Below are 23,032 nucleotides of genomic sequence, written 5' to 3'. Positions count from 1 at the left end.
TCCAGCAATGCCATGCCAATCCTTGACTTACCTTCAGCTCTCTTGTTGACGTCCCCTTCCCCCAGTGATTCTAGTTTAAAGCCCTCTCAGTACCCCCAGTTTACGACTAAAGGTGCATTTCCCCCATTGGGACAGATGCATCTGGTCAGGCGCTGTTGTGCCTTGTGGCTCAAAGACTCTCCTATGGTTATTAAAACCCAAAGTTTTGGTGGAGACACCAGTCCTAGAGCCAGGTATGTATATGCTGGGCTTGTCTGTTTCTTCCAAAGTCTCTCCCCATTACTGGGAAGATTAGGGAAAATACTACCTGTGCTTCTGAATTCTTTAGCATTTTTCACAGAGCCCTGAAATCTCTTTTTGTCGACCTTAGCCTTTTTTGTTACAACATCATCAGTACTCGCATGAAAGAGCAGGAGTGAATAGTCCAAAAGCTATATTAAGCCATTCAGTCATCTGGTGACATCTCAAATTTGGGCCCCAGGGAGGCAGCAGACTGCCCTGAAAAAGACGGTCTGATCTGTGTTCTTATGAATAGAGAACAAAATAGCAAACACTGTACCACTGGGGAAACGTGTTGTGTAAGCACGTGTCAAAATCAGATGTGCTTCTCCCATCTCTACGCAGAAAATATGCAAACAAAAACTCACTGAGAGGTCAAGCAGGGTGAAAGGGTCATTCAAAGGGTGACAAGTAAAGATAAGTAATGGATGCTGTATAAGGGACAAGTAAGTTAAGATGATTTAGGTAGGGAAAGATAAAGGCTACAAAATAATAAGAGACCTGGAGAAGGTAAACAGGGAGTAATCATCATCTTGAATTCAAAAGCAGCTGAATACATTCACTGGTGAATGCATGATCCCTGGCTTCAGTCATCATGAATTACTTAATTCCAAAGAAACTGTTACTAACTGATAATGCCTGAACTATGGACTATCCAGAATGAGAAGGAAGAGACAAAAGACTACGTTTGTCTTACTCCCTATGCTTTTTCAAGGGCACCTGCTATTGTGAAAGAGGATGTCAGGCTAGGAACATCTTTGTTCTGACCAAGCACAGCTCTTCTAATGCACTGATTCAGTCTGCCTGTATGTAGTAATTCCACAGCAGATCCTTTCCAGGTAGTCATGGTGCTGGCTGCTTTTATAGCAGTGGCCTCTTTCCATGGGCGTACGTCAACCTGAGAAGATGACCAAATATGTCAGTTCCCTGTGCTGTCAGGTCAAGCTGTCTTCTATCATCTTTTTCTCCACCCATCTTCCCAAATTCATTCTTGTAGTTAGAAGAAAGAGTGACGAGTAGGCAGCCGCCTTTTAATTGGCAGAAAGAAGGGATACATGTTTCTAGACTTGGTTCTAGAGTTCCCTTGTAGTAACGGCTTAGTCTTTCTGTCTGGTTTCTTAAGGAGCTGGTAGGAAAATAACACTACCATTCTGAATCTGGAAATTCCAGTTGTGCTGGAAGACATATACTTACTTTTCAACAGTTCTATAACAAAGGTATTCTTTTTTGTAAAACATCCTACTGGCTCTGGCTGTTTATCAGTTTAATCTTTAATTGGTTGTCATCAGAGGCCAATTTTATCTCCAGTAATCTATTGTTCCTCAGTAAGTTGTCTTACTACCTTTTAATAAGTGTATAGTTAAAGAATATGTAATACCTGAGCATGTTCTTTAGTGCACTTAAGCACTTTGGTATTGTATTGGATGATACTGTGTGAAAATGCTCCTCAAACTGAAGAATGTTTGCCAGGCCATTTATTCTGAGGAGGAGGTTTTTACACGGTAAAGGAAAGCTTGGTGTTCTTCGCTTCATCTCTTGAACATCTGGGATGGTGCTGGGCAGGTCCCAAAGGCTGTCTGTTTTCTTGAAGATACATAACTGGAAAAAAAACAGAGAAAAGAAGGAGAAAATTGGCATGGATTTTGGGGTGTATGTGGTTGTCTTGGGTTTGTTTTTTTAAGTAGTCATTAAAAATTGAAGTTTGTCATTACAAATAGGAAGGTAGAAGATATTTTTAGACAAGAATGGGACTTGCCTATGTTGCCTAGTTGACAGCTAGGATATTTTGCTGATATATTTTTTTTTAACAGTATCTAGTTCTCAGAATTTTATTAATCTTTTGTATTTTATAAAAATTGTGACTGTTGGCAGAAAGTGAAACTAAAGGCTTATGAAGATGGCAGAATCAAACTGACAGAACTGACAGACATATGTGTCAGTTGAGTTTTTACTGTAGTGTTCAGATTAGATTAAACCAGTCTGCTCAGAGGAGGATTGCCAGAGTAACCAGTTGTATTCCTTGAGCATCTTTGGTTCTGTCCATTTTTTACTCCCAAGGAATTCCTGTACTACAATTTAGCTGTGTGAAGCAAAAGTCATCATCCAAACAGAGAAATGGATTTGAGGTAGTATAAAGTTCAGCTTTAGTTACATGTAATAGATAGTTTCTTATGAACTGGAATGTACTTCACACATGGATGAGGCAATGGAGTGGGCTGTCATGGCTGGTGGTATGTATGAATGAGAACTTTTACAGTTTTACACAGGCCTTACAAACTGCCCCCTGCAGATGAGCTCTAGCGTTATGGTAGTTAGCTTTCTTTTGCCATGCTTGTTGAAGGAATCAGTATTTGGTCTGACATTTTGCTTTATTGGCTATGTCAGTACTAGACACTGAGCCACTAGCCATTTACAGTGGAGTTCAGTGAACAGAAGACATGTTCTGCCTAAAATTTAACTATATGTGTTGTATATAGTCCAGCACAGAGCAAAATACAGTTGGTATCAGCCTCACTGAGAAGATGGTGTCATAGTATGTGTGGAAAGGAGCCTGCTGAGGACAGCAAGATACCCAGAGTAACTTTGCTGTCCAGACACAGTGCTAGAACGGGCTGTAACTCGATGTTCCTGAAGCTCAATCTTACTGGTGAGTGGTTAAGCAACATGATGAGCGGCCAAATGAAGTCAGACTCTGTTTGACAGCATCTTGTCTTTTCTTGCTTCAAATAAGCTTGCAGCTTCTTAGGTATTAAATCTTGCACTTTTCTGACCCCTTAGGAAGACTTCACTGTGTTATGAGGTGAAAATCAGTGCAGCCAAAAAGAACAGCTGACAAAGGTCTGTGCTGATCCTCAGTGCTGGCATAAGGGCAGCCCTCAACAGTATGGAGTTGTTAAATTGGTTCAACTGGCTTATTGCATCACAGAGTTTCACTTGAAACTTTTCAGGAGTTAGAGTCTCAAAAGCATGAGGAACTGTGCAGAATAATTATGCTCACTGTGACATGCAAGTTAGTGAAGTGCGAGGGCAAGGAGGATGGGCAGAAGGGGGCAACCTAAAGACAGTCGTAAACTTTGCAGAGCTTACCACCCCCGCCCTGAGCACTAGCTGAACAAGGGCAAGGGTATCTCGGCAATAAGGATCCTTTAGTCTAACAATAAAACAGAAAAATATGGCCAGTATGACTTGTATTTTAACATTTCAGTTAAGTAAAGAAGTAATAACTACCAGAAATAGAAAGGTTTTAGATTCATTGTAGCATCTGAAAATTTTCATTTCACTTGAAGAGCTGAATGTGTCTTCTGTATGTGCCATGAAGAACCCACCAAAATTTATTGTTGTTATTGTCAGTGTGCATATCATAACTGATCTTTTCTGGGCCCTCTTAATGAAACTGACATACCTGTCAGGGTTAGTGACTGAAAAGGCTATTAAAGCAAAAACCTTTCAAAATTATTTTGCCTTCCCTAGTATTTTAACAGGCTTGTGATTTCTGAATGTAGTTCTTACATCCTGATAATTGAAATTCAAAAGAACTGAGCCAGCTCATCTAACATTGTATAAACATTTCACAGAGTCACAGAATCACTGAGGTTCAAGGGACTTCTTGAGACTATCTAATGCAACCCCCCTACTCAAGCAGGGTCACCACGAGCAGTTTGCCCAAGGCTGTATCTGGTCATGTTTTAACAACAGACACTCTACAGCCTTTCTGAGTAGTATATTTTAGTCCTTTTCCTGTCATCTTCCAGCTTCCCAGTTGACATGAGGTTTGGTGGAAGACAAGCCTTTTTTTTAATGTGCCCTTTTGGCATTTAGGGTCGGAAGTCAGGTATCATAGCTTCCCATACAAAACAATTGATCGCATATTGGACTAAAAGCTGTAAAAGCTGGAGTGGATCCCAAGGATAAGTTATAACCAGATGATGGAAGGGGCTTCCACAGCCTTGTAAGGAAAAGCTCTTTACTGTGTCTGATGCCACCCTTTGCAGTGGGGATCTTCAGCCTTTCAAGAACATTGCACAAGTCTGGACTTTTTTCCCCCATAATTGGTTACTTTGCATGCTTATTCAACAGCATGGTAGATTAAACTCTGTTGCTTTCAAAGGCAGCTAACTGGAGGTGCAGGGAAGAGCAGAGCATAAATGTTGAAGCAGCATCTCACCATTACCGAGGGAGAGCTGTACTGTAGAATGATTGGCATAGACAGTGGGATCTGGAGTTGTACTGGCTGCCTCTGACAGAAAAGATGCTATCAGCCAAATGTATGGATGCGGGGTGCTGCTGATCAGGGCCAGGAGTACCTTCCTCACTGCTTTGAGCTCCAGCTTGCTGGGAGTTGAACTTCATGTACTATTGAGGAAAGTCAAATAGATAAGGGCTGCCTTCACACTGAAGCATTTGTCTAAGGTGTCTGTGAGCAAAATGTGTCTATTTGCAGTCTATGGTGCATATGCCACGGTAGCTAGCTTCTGTGTTGCATATTTAAATCTGATCTGAAAGAATTCATGCATCACACTTCTAATGAATTACTCTCACTGAATCAGTGATAGTTCTGATGAGTGTGGTTTAGAGCAGACTTTAAGAACCTGTTTGATAGGAAGTATCATGGAGCCAGACTTTTTCTGCTTGCCATGTATGATGAGACTGTCACTGACATTAAATGCCAGCTTCCACTGTGCATTTCCTTTCCCTGCCTTGCAGAAGAATGACAGCAGATAGCTGCACATGCTAGTTATGAATGTAACCTTGAAAGTGAAGGACACTTTTTCTGACTACCCACACATTTCAAGGAGGTATTTTATCCACTTTCTTCCTGGAAAGTATTGATGCTCTAGGAGTTTGCCGGTGTATCTGCTCTTTGATCATCACCATACACGCAGTTAAACAAAACTCAGTGTTATTCTAGTCATTCTGGCATTGCAAAGTGGATCCTTTCTTTTGATTACATGTATTAGTGTAGTGGTTTACTTGCACATTGTCAGGCACACACATACAAAGTTTTTGTCCTAGTAACACATACAGGAGCATGCCTGCCTTCATCCTCTATGTATGCATATGTCAAAAGGTGTGGACTTGCTCTTCTGTTGCATTCCACTTGGTTTACTCAATTGCAGTGTTAGTATTTACCTTGGGAGTATTTTTTTATTTGAAGCTGTATTACTTTGGGCTCCAGATTTTAATTTTCAAGAGCTCCCTCTGTTAATCAGGCCAGAGCAAACATGTTTTTCTTCTGTGTAGAATGACTTCAGTCCTTGTTGCCTTGATAATACATTCTGACAGCTGTTGACTCCACTTTGTGCTCTCCGATGGAGAGGTGACAGCAGGCATGTTGTGCTTGCAAAGCAGGCCTGCTAGCCATACTAGTGGGAAGTACCTTGCAGGCAAATTCACTGGAAACCAAACTGAGATATTTGTGCTAAAGAAAGGGTGGCTGTTTTGAAGTGCTTCTCACAGGTGAAGCTGTTTGCTTATAAATAAAATTTCTGTAGTGTTGTATGTCCTTGAAGGTGTCTTGGCCATAGCAGTGTCTGGAGGACTCTGTTATATCTTGAACTTTAACTTCTATGCAAGAAATAGTAACCTAATGATGTCTACCTGAGCATATTTATACTGAAGTAAGCTGAAACAACTTACTGAAATAGCATTTTTCTGTCTTTAAATGGTTTGCTTGGTCAGCATCTAAACTCTTCAAAACAGAGCTTCAGTGCCTGGAAAACCTCAGAGCTATTATTGGAGGTAAGCGGCTTAGAGGTCTCTGAGGATCTTCTCTCTTTAGTCTGCTGCCAGTCTTTATATGTGTAAGGTTTATTAGTCCTGTCAGCTGAAATGTATTAATTTCTGTTGCAACACTAGTTAAAAAGAGCTAGTTAAAAGAAAGGGTGTGTAAAGGTAGACCGCTGCAGCCAACTTCTTTCAGGATCAACTGCATGTGTTCTAACACAGCCCTCTCAAACAGATTGCTATCATGATGATGCCAAGTCTTTTCTGGAGCCAAGTTTCCTTGGCTGGTCATTTACACAAATTTTTCAGTCTTGTGCATGGACACCTGGGACTTCCTTACCAATTCCTCTGTACCTAGGATGTCACTGCCTGCCAAGGTGGTGTGCCCCTGTTTTTCTCTGAGCCATTTGATACACTTTGGTCTCTTGACTATATATCAGAGCCCTTGCAAGGCTTTGGTAAGTTTTTGTTTGGTTGTTTTTTTAACCAATCTCCTTTCTTCACCTGTGTCTCAAGAGGCACACAGTAAGATTCCTGATACCAGAGGGTACAAATGTAGGTTCTTCCTGTTGTGAATCACTGAGGACATCTTTGGTCCTTCCAGGTTGCATGGCCAGACATATTTTGTCATCTCTTCTATCAAGCTGACTAGCAGAGATACTTAGGAGCTTGGTGAATGTACCACTGGTACACTGAGGTCCTTTATATGATTTGTTTACATTTATACATATTCATTAGTAAATGGATGTCTGTAGGACACTAACTCTGCCATCTCCCAATTAAGAAAGAATGTTTCCTTGCTTTAGTGAGCCTACTTGGAAAGACTCAAGTCTTAAAGCTTGTGAACTCATTCACATGAATTCAGGGAGCTGAGGGTTGTTAGTTAGGTTTGTTTGCCTTCTCATATCTTACTGCAGAAAATAGTACTTCTTTCGTTTTCACTGATAGGATTCAGACATGCAGCCATGAATGCAAGAGAATTCTCTAACATGGTTGTTATTTTTTTATATCTATGAAAACTATCTCTATGTCATTTTTAGTTAGCACATGTGCTAGTGTTTGTGGAGGTTGACCAAGATGTATTCACAAGAACTATTTGATATTGTTTTTGCACCAATCTAGACAATGTAATGCAGAGCAGGTGTATGGAAATGCACTGGTGTGGTAAGCTTTAGGTGGTTTTGCTGACTTTTAACCCAGATCTTCCATGTGGCAACTTAGGCTGAGTATGAAAATCTGCACATAGGAGAAAATACATGGTTCTTGGCACAGTAATGGCCATTCTTTTCAGTTTTTTCAATGTATTGTGACTAAGCGTTCTTGTCTTGTTAATGTCGTCTTGATAGTGACCTGTATTATTCTTGTTACGTGAGATAATACTTCTTCATTATGCTTCCATTGTATGTTGTGAAGACAGAACAGCAAAGAATGATTTTAGCAAGGTTTACAAAGTTCTTATGGGTATGGACATCAATATTGTACATATAAATGCTGCCCCTGAGTAGTAGCAAGTGATTGAACTACTCTGTTTTCTTCATTGATCTGCATTTGAAAAGGACTTTGGTGTGATGTGGGCCCAGGGAACTGACGAGAGTTGTTTCCTCTGAAGAAGGAATATCAAGGTGGAACTCCATAAACCTTAATAATTTCCTTTACTGTAGGAGTTGTTCTTACTTTGGGACCAATATGGAGACACTGAGAGCTTTTGTTATCTCAATTCTACATAGACATTCCTGCTAAGCTACAGTTAGGTTGATCTAGGTTGAAACTGTCTAGCCTTAGGAAGTGGAATTTTATTGTGAGTTTGTTTCTACAGTTCTCAAATGGTGCTTTCAAAGTTGTGACTTCATGTGAGATGCTGATTATTGAACTTAGCAAAGGGTAGAGAGGACATGTGGACTGGCAAAACATCTGGGTCTGGAGGGAGGCTGTGGGCATGGTTTAAAATGGCCTAATCAAATCTATTACAATCCAGAAATTTCTTCTTTAATTTCAGAACTTTTTAAAAGAAAAAATAATTCCCTGAACCTGACTGCAGACAGCCTTTACAGTGCTGACTGACAGGTGTCCTTTTGTTTCTGAAGTATACAATCAGATCCCTTTCGCTCAGTAAACTGAGACCAAACCTTTTGTTTATGATATGCTTACCAGTATGGAAGATCAGGGGGAGTTAATGCGCAAAAGACCTAAGTTTGTGGAGTGTGTCATAATCTTCTGGTCCCACTAGGAGAAAAGTGAGACTATACTTCTTTGGAAGTGAAGTTGTATTGCACTGGTTAGGTATTTGTCCTGTGCTGATGTAGTCATATGTGTTTGGTATCTTTCAAACGGGAGGAGGAAGCATTACAAGAAAAACCACCCTGTAGTAACTGCCTCAGGCTTAGCTCCCTGTGGAGATGTCCAATCAAAGTCTGTATAAAATGCTGTTTGGTCCAGGTTGGCAGCACTGGACTGCTCTCTACCAGCAGCAGTGCTGATCCAGACTCAGGCAGGGTCAGATACATAAACACAATACACACAAAGATGGCTGGAAGGTGTTTATTACCTCCACATCCCAGCAGGGATTTCCCAGTAGTTTCCTGAGCCATGTAAGCAGCAGGCAGGGAGGACCTTGGCATCACGAACCCAAGAACAATGGGTGGGAGTTTTTGGAGCTTTTATGTGAGCTTGAGCATTAAGTGTTACAATTCCCTAAGCATCCTTGCAAGTGATCATGTGAAAAGAGCATGGCTAGCTGTGGGAAAATGCTTGGTACTTAGTAAGTTTGGGAAGACTTAAGCAAGTACAATGTAAGTAACAATATATTACGATGTAGAATAATGACCCCTACTGCCTTAACAAAGCACAGAGGGCTTAATTATAAGGGATTGGGTTATAGCATACTGACTTGTACTGACCTCCATTGCCTATCTCTTCACTGTTGTTCCACGTTTAACCCTACAAATGCATGTCGTTAAATTGTAATTGGTAAAATGATTTAGACTTAGAAATGCAACTGATTGACTCTACTTTTTGTTTTCCAAGGTGGAGAAAGTACACCGGGGTGATCAGATCGATGGGCTTCTTTATCCTGCTAAGAAAATACCACCAACAGCAAAAAGTGATACAGAGCAAGAAAAGGCATCTCAGAATGTTACTTCTCCAAAAGCAGACCCTTTGGTAAAACCAAATATGGAGACCACGCCTACATCACTTAGTAAGGACTTTAAGCAGAAAGTTGTTAACATCTTGCTGAAGTATTCCAGTGGTCTTTGGGCTAATGCGCTTCCCAAATTGTACCAAGACACTTACGAAGTAAAATTTCCAGAAGACATTCTCAATAATTTAGAGTTGCTGTCAGATGTATGCGTAGTGGACTATGTATCTGAAGTCCCCAGAAAAGCCATCCTCTATGCGAAACCCCAAAGACACGTTGACGAAAATCTGAATGTCACTGAGAAAGTCCAGAGGCATGATGGTGTGAAGGCCACAGCTGAGCAACAGTATGAAGAATCCAAGGACCAGTATCCAGAGAACATAACTGTTCCTCCTCTAATCATTCCATCGGAAGGATCTGTGTCTGTCATAGTGTTAGAACTGAAAAACACCAATGAGGTTCTAATTAGGCAAGTGTACTTCAGATTTTTATCTTTTTTGCTTTATTTATAAATCCACATATTCATATTGTGCAGGTCTGCCATAAGAGAAGAGGTAAACAGGAGGTTGTAGGACTTCATTATTTACTTATTTTGATAAAATAACTTAGGAATCTTTTTGTTTATGCTTATATGGAAATTTTCTGACGCTTCTTATATGCTGAGCTGATCAGTTCTATCATTAGCTTGCCATCAGAAGACTTTTTAGAATAACCCTACTATAACATATAATAGTATTCAGATATTGCTTGCAATACTTACTGAAATACTTTTTACTTCGGTAATGGACTTACTACTAACTAGGTGTGACTTGAGTGTGTTCACATTACACTGTGGTTTTCACTTTTGGGGACAGATGAGCTTCCATCCAGTGATAAATGAATAGTGCTTCTTGGTTTGGTTGCTCATCAGCCCAGCCTTAGAGGACAGTTTTAAGAAGTGGACTGTAGTGGCTGTCATAGGCATATGTTGCTGTATGGTTTCGGGAAATAACTTTGATCAGCTTTCTGTACTTCATTGCTGGGATAAAACAGGTTGTAGCAGTTCATTAAAATTTAAAAAAATGAACCAACCAACCAACCAAAAAACCCACACACTTTTTATAGAGGATATTTCATTTTGAAAACTTTCAAATTGAGTCTAATCTTAAAAAGTTTTATATGTGGCTTTGACGGATTAATTGAGCAACTGTATGGTAATTTACTATGTTGACAGCTCTGTTTTCCCCCACTAGTTTCTGCACTTTCAGCTTTCATTAGATAGTTTCATTCTCAGAGGTCCTGATTAGGATCAAAGTATATGTGTAGTTTACTTATGAATCCTTTCACTATGAAACTAATATCTTGTTCATCATTGCTGGTTGGCAATGTTCAACAGACTAGCCTTAAGGCTGAAATTTAGCTACACTTTTTCTCTGTAGCTATCAGTAATGTATTGGAATACTCAACCTTGACCTTTATGTGTATGTCCACTGTTTTGGTTCCCTGAAGTCATGGACTCTTGATGGCTGATAATCTGTAGCAAAAATCCCCGTACTTGGGGGTTATGAGAGAAATTCTCATTTCAGAATGTTGCCATCTTTGTTTTAGCTGCTAGCACCGTTCTTATACTGTGCTTTTTTTGTACATTGCTTATACATTTATTTTGTATAGTGGTCTTATACCACAAAGAATAATTTAAGGCAGGATTCTTCATCCACCATTATCATTTGTACTGTCTCCAGCTGGATGAGTCAATCATTTTAGCCAAAAAGACACAGCGGGTATTTGTGAGTGAGCCTAAAGCTTGGGAAAAAAAAATCACAGGAGGAAGAACCATATCAAAGAAAAGAGGCTTTATGTTTTAGGTTGTTCCTGTGAGAGCTCTATTTGAATTTAGACTAAGATATGAAAGATGATGAAGATGAATAGTGCCAGGAAAGACAGACAATTTAAGACATGCAGTCATATGTACACAGAGATATTGAAATAGTTAGACATGATGCATATTGGGAAGAGCAGGAACAAATTATCTGTCTCTTAATTCCAGCTTGCTGTGCAGGTGGGACTTAACTCTGCAAAACTTTTTCCTTCTCACCTTTTCATTCTGGCAGCATTGATAGCTCCCTGTATATGTGACATAACAAATGTTAGCTTTTTAAACTTAATTTAAGGATGTTTGGGGGAGTGCTTCAAGTCCCATGGATTAAAATATCATACAACACTGATGAGCTGAGGGTGATTATGTTAAAATTTCTCTAAAGCAGTGGTTCCAAAATTTTGGACCATGGTTCCTGGACAATACTAAAGTTTCTGATTTGTCTGTGTAGGTACATGGTGGTGATTAGTCATTTCTTGGCCCTAGATACAGAAATTACTAGTTAGGGTTATCTATGTATTTCAAGGTCATTTATCTTCAAGATGAAACTAGCCTTGAAGGGAATATTTTCTTGCCATGACAAGAAAATGTTTGTGTAGATGTGTAAGAAAGGTAACAATGCATGGACTCAACTTTCCCATGCATGCAGTAGCAGTCACTTTCTCCTGATCTAAACAAGAACTTTGTAGGGGCTATTGGTTGATGTTGATTTTTGCAGGATCAATAAAATCAGGATTCTTCTTTCTGTCTTGGGGATGGACCAGTATCTCTTTACTTTCTTGGTGTGTGTTTGGCTGAAACCTTTCAACTCCAGTACTAATTAAGACAAAGCTGGAAGGTTGGTCCTATTTCAGTTTTGAGACACAGTACAATTCTGTAAGAGTTCTGATGTAGTCAGAATGAAAGTGAGGTGATACACACACTCCTAGATATTTGCTATACATCTACAACAGTGTGATTGAAGGCAGAGATGATATGGTAGGTGCTGCATTTGAATTCTGAGAATAAATAATTGGTTACCACCTTTTATTCTCAGCTACCTTGAGTTTCTGTTCTTCAGCTTGGATACTTTTTTTCCCTCTTCTCTGATCTTTTTGAATAGACAAAATTGTAAAGCTTGTTGCACTATGGAAGCATACTCCTCTGTTCCTTTCATAGTGAAGCAGCAAGTTTTACTTGACATGTGAATTGGTTCCAGTTGAGACTAAGAATGGTGGTGAATGCACACTTGCAGTGTCTGTCCACCCACACATAGATTAGCCTCTAACACACTTTTTTGAGGTTGCTTTCCAAGATTCTTTTCTAAAGAATCTGCAAAATAATTTTTCAGTTGACTTTGACCAAAATCTTTTTCAGTATGATGCTCACCTATTAGCAGAAAATAGAGTGGCAGAAATCCTAACACCATCTGTTAGGAATCTTTATGAAACAAATGTTAAGAAATAAACTTTTAAGTAGCACATGTGTGACTGTTGCCTGACTCCATGTCCATTATGAAGCAGATGAGTGCTGACACAGAAACAAAAGGGCTGTCATTCTGAAAACCAATATATAATCAGATGGTGAGGTAGCAGGCTGTCTTTATGAAAATGAGAGTTCCCTGGAATGTGATCAGATATAACTTAATCTTTATAACAAAGTTAGCATAGTATGTCATAGTACAGTATCTGCGCTAATCCTGGGCATATAGCAGACCTTCAGAGCACACCCAAATTTTTATAGGATGATAATCTGAACAGTGTGGTAGAATTGAGCAGTATTAATCACTCTATGAACAACTTTAAACCATAGCTACTAATACAAATTTGGGAATAAAGTTTTCCTTTTGTCTACTTTAACCTGACTTGTTTCTGAAGCATTCAGAACTTCCCGTTTGGAGGTTGTGGGGGTTTTTTTAAGAAGATCTATGCAACACAAACTGCTTCAGTATAAACCATTAGGTCAGCAGCCTAATACCAAGATTGTTCTGAAGGCTGAGATTAAACAGCACATGGTTTAACAGCTGATTTGTGAAGTTATTTTAGACGGCTTGATTTTGATCAACCTTAGTGAAAACCAGTTTAAGCTGGTGCTTGTTAATGACAGAGTAACTTCAGAGATGATGTATGAGTTCTTTTTTGTACTTGGTCCCAGATATTACTTTTGTGGTCAAGTTGTTCCACATGATTATAATAATCAGGTAAGAGCTCTTACTAGAAATCTAGTTGAGCGTGTTAGATTATACACTGCTGGACCACATTTAGCTGTAAATAAAGTACTAGATTTTATATCAGTTACTTTTCTATAGCCCAGGTAGTGGGAAAAGAGTTTGGATACTGACGTGCTTAGAAAATGTGTATATCCATAATTTACTTACATGTGCATGTAAATGTTCTTGGGTTTTAATTCAGCTTTTTGAAGTTGCATCCTAACTCTTATGGTTTTTTTTTTCTGTAAAATACCGTAGGTATGTGGGCAAAGATTATTCTTCTGCCCAAGAACAAATGGAAGATGACATGAAAGCGTATTATAGTCAGAATAGTACAGTGTCAGTAGCTCAGTCTCTGAGTGTTGGGCAGCTTGTTGCAGTACACGCTGAAGAAGATGCCTGGTTGCGTGCTCGGATAATTTCTCTAGAAGACAACAGAATAAAGGCAAGCAATTACTTATTTTAGCACTTGAAGGAAGACTTGAAAGAATCTTCTTTTTTAGATACACAATCAATTCCTAAATATGCTGTGCTAGCCTTCTCTCCTTTCTTGCCCTGAGGTATTTCTATTTTCAGTTATGTAAGAAATTAAGATATTATTTTTTTTAAGTTATGGGATTGCCAGAATTAAATGGTCTTTCATGTTTTTTCCCATAAATAGTTTGAGTTTGGGGGTTTTAAATTGGGCTGGGCCCTAAAGCACTTTACTGAAAATGTGCCTTTGATGGTCTTAGGAGGAATGGGTGCAGTAGCACTATTTGGAGTGGGACAGAGGAAGGGAAAGGGAAGAACAAAATTTACTTGCTGATAGATCCTGTTTGAAGTCTTGTACGGAAACATCTATTACATGCACTAAATAGGAACACAAGTATATCCTTCTCATTGGCTTGCTGTCAGCTGGATCTGGTATTCTGGGAGTTACATGTTGTGTGCATTTTAGTTAAACCCCTTTGAAATTATTTAACTACACTGTTAAAATTTTCCTGGGCCAAGCAGACACTTCTTGCCATCTGCAATGAAACTAGAACATATGACAGAACTGTGAAAACAAACTTCTGAATTATTTCTTGCCTAGTCAAACATTAATGATACCTTTTTATTTTTTGTTTTGTTTTCCTATTAGGAGACTTATTACCCAGGTCTGCTTAACATACTTTTAAAGTTGATCTATTTCATAAATATTTAAACAGTGCATGTATCAGAATTGCAGTTTTTCTGAAACTTGATGTAAATGCTCTTTGGAACTTGGAGGCATCTGTCAGAACTCGGGTTTGTGAATGATTATTGGGTTTAGAGAAGTGGCAAGGACATTGGTAGTAAGCTTGTCTCTAATTTCTGTCGAGATAGAGCTGTTAGCCAAAAGAAGGATACTGCTTTACTGGAGCATTTGCTGATTATCCTCTGGCACAGTGTTCAGACTCACTTTTCAGTGCTTGGTATGCAGACATTTTGCGTGATAGAGTTTATTAAAAAGTTGTAAAAAGTCTTGTCAAAGCCTTTCTCTCACTTGGGCTCCAATTACTTGCTGCCAATCAGCAGTTTCCCTACTGGTTTTCTGTACTGACTGTGGTATTTGTATTTATAAGCATAATTCAAAATTATTCTCTTAATGTAAAAACAAAAGGCAAAACACAGAATGGCTTTTAAATGGTATTTGACTTTTCAACACTTTCAAAGTTTTAGAAATAAAAGTTGCCACTTCATTATTTCTTTATGTGGTTTGGGGTAATATGTGCTGCGTCCTTCCAGCACTGTTCCTATTAAGAGCTGAGATTCTGTGAACAGTTGGGTTTTACAGAGATCTTGAGGTGTCTTTCCCTGAAAGCTCTGAACATTCAAGCAGTGAAATAAACATGAGATTAATGGTGTTATATAGTACTAAATTAGTGACAAATTGTTTGTGGCACAGAGAATATGGTAACTGAATACATTTTTCCTAGACTCCAGAAAACATATTTACAATTATGTTTATGATCTTACGCTTTTATTCCCTTTTCCTTTATCAGGTATGCTATGTTGATCATGGCTTCAGTGAGTTTGTTGACAGCAACAGTGTGTACAAACTACAGAAGCAGTTCCATTCACTTCCATTTCAAGCTGCAAAATGTAAACTGGCAGGTAAGAGAAAGCCTGTGTTGACTATACAGCTGCTTGTTGCACTGTTCATGGAATGAAGCATCTCAGTCTGCAGGTTTTGATCCTTGATTGTCATAACTCTGTGGGTGTTAGATTTTGTCCAAGGCAGGTAGTCTAAGCAGACACAGGTAGACATGAAAAGAAGGAAAAGGAAGGAAGGAAGTGAAGGAGAGTTTTATAAAGAAACCTTGATATTAGAAGACCTTGATATCCAGTATCTCTGTTACAGAGCTTAGTTGTTTTAGCACTTAGCTTGGATGCCTTTGTCCCTTTAATAGATGCGAGCCTAAAGAAATACAAGGAAACATTTGCTGTTTTGTGAAACAAGGTACTGGCACAACTCCTTTTTCCACAAATGAGGCATATCTGTTGTAGCCAGGCTGGACAATATTCCTAAATATGATCCTATTTAGTTGTTTTAAAATGATCCTTCCCCTTTCAGTACTTGCATACTTGCAGACTTCCTAGACTCTCCTGGAAGTTAATTTACCTTCCTAAAACTAGTAGGCATTTCTAACTTTTTGAAAATACTTAATTTTAAATGTATAAAATTGCTATGAATGAGCTTTTGTTTGTTTATGTAATACTTGGATGCATTCCTTTTTTCTCTACACATTTGCCTCAACTCTTTCTGAAGAGGATCTTTTTTTTTACCTTTCTCCCCCAAAGATGGCTTATTTTGTTAACAAGGTGGAAATTAAGCAGAATGCAAGTAGGGGTGCATCACAACTTTCCTGCTGTATCCTGATTCTTGAAAAGATTCCTGTTGTGAGCACAGACCCAGTTATTTTTTCCTTTGAATACAGTGATACATTAAAAGTGTGGTGTGTCTTACAGGACTGGAGGTCTTCTGTGATGATCCTGTCCTAGTAAAGACTGTGGAATCGCAGACATTCTCCAAGATATTTGCTGTGGAAATACTGGAAAAGAGTGATATTCCTCTTCTTGTTCTCTATGACACTTCCGGAGAAGACGATATCAACATCAATGCTACTTGTCTGAAGGCACTGTATGACAAGTCCCTTGAGCTGCACCTACAGGTACCGTTTTCCTGTTTCCTTACTAATTAATTAAAAATCAATGACTGCTGAAGTCTTGGGTGGACAAAAAGCAGTACTCAGAAATTCGCTAAGTTGGTGGGGGTGGGGGCTGTCCCCCCCCTTTTCTTGTCCAAATCTTACCGTTGCAGGTAGATGCACTGTATACAAATGTAAGAGTAACAAGCGTTTTCTCTGACGGAAGCCTGTATTGCCAAGTGCCATCTAAAGGCTTGTCTAGACTTACTGAAATCTTGCAGAAAGTGGAAGACTACTTCCTTTACAAGGTAGGTTCTACAGTGAGAGAAGTGGTAAAGTCATGTAGCCTTTCTTCAGAGTGTCCCAATCATTTTCTTTGCACATCAGTTCAAATTTCTGAGGTAGCCATAGACTATTCAAAAAGGTTATAAATTCTCTTCCTAGTTTTTTGGGGTGCATCCTTCAGCATGAAGAGTGTCTTTTGATGCTCTGTTGTTCACAAGCTGTCTCTAAGGCTTCAGTAACTACTTAAAACTTCCTTTGAGTAGTTAAGACTAGTAACAATACAGCTCTCAATGGGAAGTTTCCAATGGAAAGTGCATCAGATTGGTATAAAGCCTGTGGAGATACTGGCATAAGTTTTTTCTGTAATCTTTACTTACATGATGATGATGAGATGCATAAACAGCCTGGCCCACCCACAGCACACCGTGCAAAGTGACAAAAAAACCCAGTGTAACCAAGGGTCTGTTCTTTTTAGCCAGACTTCCTTGGAGATTCAATGGCTTTGATCTGATCTGGTGCATATCTTGTGCTTGTACCCTTAGCGTTTGAATGTCATGGCTAATATCCTATACATCAACTGATGTATAGGAAGCTTTTTCAAAATGTTGCTTTAAAATGGGCATGTGACACAGAAGTCTGACATTCCACCAGCCATTTACAGACACATGCATCAACCCTTACTAGTTGTAAGAGAATTTGTACAAAGGAGAAGAAATCTTAATAGAATCTAATTTAACACGCAGCTGAGCCTTAGAGAATCAAACCATGAAATGCAGATCCTTGAAGTTCCTGTTAGAACTGTTGCTTGTGAAACTACTCTGTCAAAGTGTTTTTAGGTGTAGAAGTTGAACTTTAGACCTGCCGTGGAACACATCTCATCTGGAAATACTTATATTAAACATGTCTCATTTACCAAGATTCAGTTTCAAGCAAGCTAAACACTGAAGGAAAACATACAGAATCCCGAAAAGTTTAGCAACACAAAGGCAAGCAGCCAGGTGTTTCAGAATTCAGATTTTCTGGACAAAGTGTATGTTTGGTTCATTACTATTAAAGACAGACCTTGACATTCAGAATCTTTTAATATAAATCTATATATGGCGGTAAAAGAAGCAATCTTGACTTTGCAGCTCACCTTGAGGGGATTTGTTTTGCCTGAGAGTTTAAGCAAACCAGGGTGTTTATGGATCTTCAAATGGAGTTTCTTCATGCTTTTTGTAGTGTAGCCATTGTCTTGTTATATTATTTAGGACCATAATGGTGAGTGTCAACCCCATGAGACTTTCATTTAAGGCAGTAGTAAATTTGGTTTGCTAAATATCTCAGCAAATGATCTGTTCTAGAATATAAAGTGGGAGCTTCTTCAGTTGTCTGTCACAGCTCTGAACTGCTTTTGCTTTTGAGAACATTAAAGTAATGGTCAGTGATTTCATATCCTCTGTTTCCAAACATGGCTTTTTTCCCCTGGCACTTCATATTTTCTCAGTTTCCCTGTAAGATAGGCAGCTGGGAATTAAAGCTTTACTGATTGGGGAAGCTTAAAACAATGTGATAAGAAATGTGTCTGAGGCTGGAAAGAGTTGTTATATTTGAAACGGCATTGTTACTTCTCAGAACTATTTATTCAATACGTGGCTTTTTCAAGGTTTAATTGAGTGCCAAATAGTAATAGCTCCATGCTTTTTAACTTCTGTTTTTATATTTGCAGCAAACATCTGAGTTTAATGTATCGCTACCTTTCTGTGGCAAAATCTGCTTGTTTCCTTCCAAAGGAAAATGGGCACGTGTAGAGGTAAGAAGTACTCAAGGAACAGCTACAGTTTTCCCACATGGGAATCCTTAGTTTCCATGAAACTTGGTATAGTGTGTATGTCACTGTTGTGTTTTTAACTCAAAATGATGCTCCTGCTTTCTTCTTTCAGATAAGAATTATTCACACTAGACGGGCACTTGATGTGCAGTTCATGGATACTGGAACAGTTGGAACTGTGAAAGTATCAGAGCTTAGAGAAATCCCACCACAGTTCCTGAGAGAAGTAATTGCAATACCTCCTCAGGTATGAAGACACGTTAAAGCTAACTTAAGCAAGATCTCTTGGCAATGTTTGCTGCTGCTACTTCAAGGTTTATGTAATGAAACTTTGTTTTGTTTAATAGCATTCAACATTTGGAGTGTTTCATTGTGCATCTTTGCCTGAAGTAAATCATCATGTCTTCCTATGTTTCCACAGGATGTTTTGCATGTATAATGGTACTGGGTTTACTTATTCCTCTGTCTCTTTCTGTTTGTCATACATACTGAATCTGTCACCATTAATGAAGTTTCTATGAATAGGAGCTTGTGGACTAGTTTCCGTATTACTGAAGTATATCTTGTATACTTAATTCTGTTCTTAGGCTTTAAAATGCTGCCTGGCTGATCTGCCTCCTAACACTGGCATGTGGACTCCAGATGCTGTACTGTGGCTGAGAGACACTGTGATGAATTGTCCTGAATTTAGCATGAAGGTAAACAGCCAAAATACCTATGTGACTTGAAATCCATAGATGCGTGGAAAGAGCATTGGAAGAACAACTCTAGAAACTTAACCACTTGTTAGATTGATTTTTGTTATAGACATTTAAAAGTCTGTAGCCAGCTCTCGGACATAAATTCTACGCAAAGTCCTTTTCTTAAGACTTTTGGCATAAAACTTACTTTCTTAAGCCTGTTAGAAGCTTCTCTTTTTCCTTTGAGAATTTAGCAGCTTTCACATTAGCCTTTCACATTTTGCTGTCCCAGTCCAAATATGCAGCTGGAGTTGTTTTACTAGCTGATAAGAAAGAAACAGAGTTGTTGTTTCACCACATAAAAAGATACATGAATTATTTTTATGCCTCTTGTGAGCATAGCTTTTTCTCCTTCTGATCTTGGAAAGCAACTCTTTGTTTACTTTTTCTAATCCAGTGTGATTTAGTATACCTTCTTGTATACTTAGAATTTCCCTTATCTTTGAGATACAATTGTTTCATCTTGCAATGTATCCTATTCAGTTTAATTAACTGAAAACACCCTTCTAAAGGAGTCTACTAGCTACAGACTAAACAAAGTTAATTCCCTCTTAATCTGATTCCAGATTCTGTCACAGCACGTGTTTTTTTTTAACTTTACCATTCCTGGGGACTGTATAGTTAAAACATAGCTCCTCTAGTTTGAGAATTAGGACTGTTGCATCTGATTTTCTAAATCTCCTCTTCCAAGGTAGTTTGAGTTGGGTGCTAATTTTTGCTTGATTAAATAATAGGTGACAGGTACTTGCTTGAACCGGGACAAGTTTTTATTACCAGCTAGGAAATGAACAGAAGAATCTGTAAAAAAATGCCAGATACTTTGTCAAATAAAAAATGTATTTTTGTCAGTGCTTTACTATCAATAACGCTAGCGTATCTGATGTTAAATAGGAAATATTTTTATATCGGTGCTTGAAGATTATGCATGATACAAAACTGGAAGCTTTTTTCATCTTTATTTTTTCCCATCCTGAATTTACTAGGCTTCATCTCCCATAATGACAGGAAGAGAATTTTGAAGGATTAAGTGTTAATATTTAACAGCATTACTTAGTTGTTTAGATCTGTATGGGCACTGGCTACTGTTCTCCTGAAAACTATAATTGTACATGTGGTACCAAGATTGAACCTGTTGGGCAAAATAAAGCTCAAGTTTTGTATTTGATTTACATTAGTGGAATAGCTGAAAATGCTCTTTTTAGCTGCTGTGAATTGCTTACTGTCCAACAACTTCATTAACATATTTGAGAGAACCTTGAAAATACTTATGTGTGTATAGAATGCAATGAACTGGTGCTGCTTTTCTGTTAAAGGCTTTAGTACAAAAGCAGGTGTGCATTTAATGGTTATTAACTGGAAGTTTTTTTTGTTTTCCAAGGTGGTTAAACAGGATAGTTCAAAGGGAATTGCACATGTTTACTTGTTTGCTCCAGAGAATTTCCCAGACGTGGATCGTAGCGTCAATCGACAGATCAAAAATGCAGACTTGTGGAAGCATCAGAAAGATGTTTTCTTGAGTGTAACACCCAGTGAGACTAGCACCACAAAAGTGACAAGTGATGCTGTTTCAGCTCTGCGGTTAACCACTGGAAGGCTAGAGAAGAGTTTCTCTGATCCAGCCAGAGAACCCAGTAGTGCAGTGTCTACCATTGATATGCCTCCACCTCTACCTTTGTCAAAGACTGGTGAGCTCATGGATGTCTATGTCTCAGTGGCCTGCCATCCAGGTCACTTTATTGTCCAGCCTTGGAAGGAGCTACATAATCTGGAAGCCCTGATGGAAGAAATGATCTTGTACTACAGCAGGGCAGAAGAGAAACCAGTGAATATTGAAAAAAACAAGCTGTATGCAGCTAAAATTGAAAATCAGTAAGTAGATACTTAAATTAAAAACAAAATCTTTGAAGGCAAGCTTAGCTTTGCTAAGCTAGGCAAGCCTAGCTCTGCTTTGTCTGCGTTGTTGACAGCGTGGCAGACGTCCAATGATATCTGAGGGATTAAGGGAGTAATTGAGGTTGCAGTCTCTTCATGCTTCCGGATTGTAGCTGGAAGAGTTGACTTCTATTCAGACAATACCAAATCTGGGAAGCCTGAGACATGTTGTTTAAGATCTTTTGGTAGTGCATTATTTTTCTGGTGACCTGATAGTGTGTGAATAAGAATTCAAATTGTCTACTTTTGTTCTCCCCCTGTTTAGGTGGTACAGGGTTGTAATAAAAGGAATTCTTAGAAATGGGTTTTTGTCTGTATATGAGCTGGACTATGGTAAACATGAGTTTGTCAGCATAGAGAAAGTACAGCCGCTCATGGATACATTTAGAAAACTACCTTTCCAAGCTATAACAGCTCAGCTTGCAGGTAAGCATTTCCAGTTTTTCTTGTTAAGAGTCTTATATCAGTGAGGATACCAAATGAACAGAAATGTAAAGTGGACAAAGCCAAAGGTTAGTGATGTAATTGATTTTTGCTAAAGTAAGCCCATACCTGCCTGCAAAAGCATGTTTAATGCATGCTTGTTTATGTCATCAAAGTAGCTCTGGTTTTCTTCTTGACATGGGTGGTGAAGGTTCTGTTTTATTCTTTGTTTATTTTAATGCAGCACTTTTAGTTACCATTTATAAAACTGAAGATTGCTTAAGCTTTTCCAGCAGCTGCTTTTCATTGTCATGAAAATTTATCATTTTAATGTGTGTGATGTCTAACATGCAAAGCGCACAGGGAAGTAAAACTAAATGGTTTTCAGATCCTTAAACATAACCTGTTACCAAGTGTGAAAGTTATATCTGTTGATGAGAATTTAAGTTCTGATTATCCTAATCTACATAAAGTTAGGAACTAGATGCTGAGTTTCTGGAGCTTTTCTTGTATATATTGCCCCTATTGTAATTTTCTGTTTTCCAGTGCATATTTGGAATCCAAAGTTGCCTGAAATATATTGGTGTTCTCAAACAAAAAAAACTCTACAAGGGGAGCGAGTGCTTTCAATAGACTTAAGTAAAATTAATTTCCTTGAGAATATGGGGCATAGAGTGTGTGCAGACATCTGATAAAATTAAAAAAACAAAATTCTCCTTGCTGCCTTTCCTTTCCTTTTCGGAATTTGTCTTTCATTTCTGCATTGCTTTCAGATGTATGTGTCTCTTCTTATTCAGTTGCTGCTTCCTGCTGCTGTTCGGTCAGTGCTAGTCTAGACTTCAGAGCACGAAGTCTAGACTTCAGTTACAGAATATGCTTTCTGAAGTGACAGGCCACAGAGCTGATGCTCTGATCCTAGGTTACCTTCTGTGGATCTGCTTCCCTGCATAGCCTCGGTGTGACCTTGGGGGTTGCTTTGAACTAGTGATGATGGATGTTACCGACAGGCTGGGGTTCTAGGAGTGCAGTGTTGAAATGAAGCTGATTTCTAGCTGTGTCTCTCTACTGGGGTAGTGCAGGATCCAGCTGAGCAAGCCTGCAAGTCATCAATTTTCCTGCTTCACAGAATCCCAAGTAGCTAGTTAAGTTGGCCTCTGAGCTGCTTCATATTGTCAAAGCAGGCCAGCTGAGCCCGGAAGACCGGTAACTATTGTCTTGCTATTCTTCCACTTTTTTCTCTCTTTTTTTTTATGTCTGCTGCCCCTCAGTCTCTGGTCTGTTTCCTTGTAAAACCCCATTTGCCTCCCCACCAGCCTTTCCTAGCGTTACTTACCCTTTCTTAACTGTTGATGAACTGTTGACTTCTCATTCCTTCTGTAACCTGCAACAAGCTGTGTTCCTGTGTTGTCCTGTCCTGTCAGCAGCAGGGTGCTGCTAATAGTAAAAGCCAAGTGTTGTCACTTCGCTGTTCTGCTTTTTTGATCTGTAAGCTGTTGTTTGGGTGTTCA

General features: G+C 38.9%; 1 protein-coding gene across 3 annotated transcripts in view; it reads left to right on the top strand.

The window, feature by feature from the left end:
* The window catches only part of TDRD7 (tudor domain containing 7), a 48,492-nt gene that overhangs the window by 24,216 nt on the left and 1,244 nt on the right, over nt 1-23,032 (top strand). For all 3 annotated transcript variants that reach the window (XM_055790635.1, XM_055790633.1, XM_055790632.1), the window contains exons 7-16: nt 9,028-9,608; nt 13,441-13,627; nt 15,189-15,300; nt 16,156-16,358; nt 16,508-16,642; nt 18,328-18,411; nt 18,542-18,676; nt 19,017-19,127; nt 20,548-21,038; nt 21,367-21,527. In XM_055790635.1, the coding sequence (XP_055646610.1) occupies nt 9,028-9,608; nt 13,441-13,627; nt 15,189-15,300; nt 16,156-16,358; nt 16,508-16,642; nt 18,328-18,411; nt 18,542-18,676; nt 19,017-19,127; nt 20,548-21,038; nt 21,367-21,527 (2,200 nt within the window). The remainder of the gene's footprint in view (nt 1-9,027; nt 9,609-13,440; nt 13,628-15,188; nt 15,301-16,155; nt 16,359-16,507; nt 16,643-18,327; nt 18,412-18,541; nt 18,677-19,016; nt 19,128-20,547; nt 21,039-21,366; nt 21,528-23,032) is intronic.

The sequence above is a fragment of the Falco peregrinus genome, chromosome Z (genome assembly GCF_023634155.1).
Source record: "Falco peregrinus isolate bFalPer1 chromosome Z, bFalPer1.pri, whole genome shotgun sequence".
Lineage (NCBI taxonomy): Eukaryota > Metazoa > Chordata > Aves > Falconiformes > Falconidae > Falco > Falco peregrinus.
The sequence above is the reverse complement of the archived record's forward strand: the minus strand, read 5'-3'. Positions and strand labels throughout refer to the sequence as shown.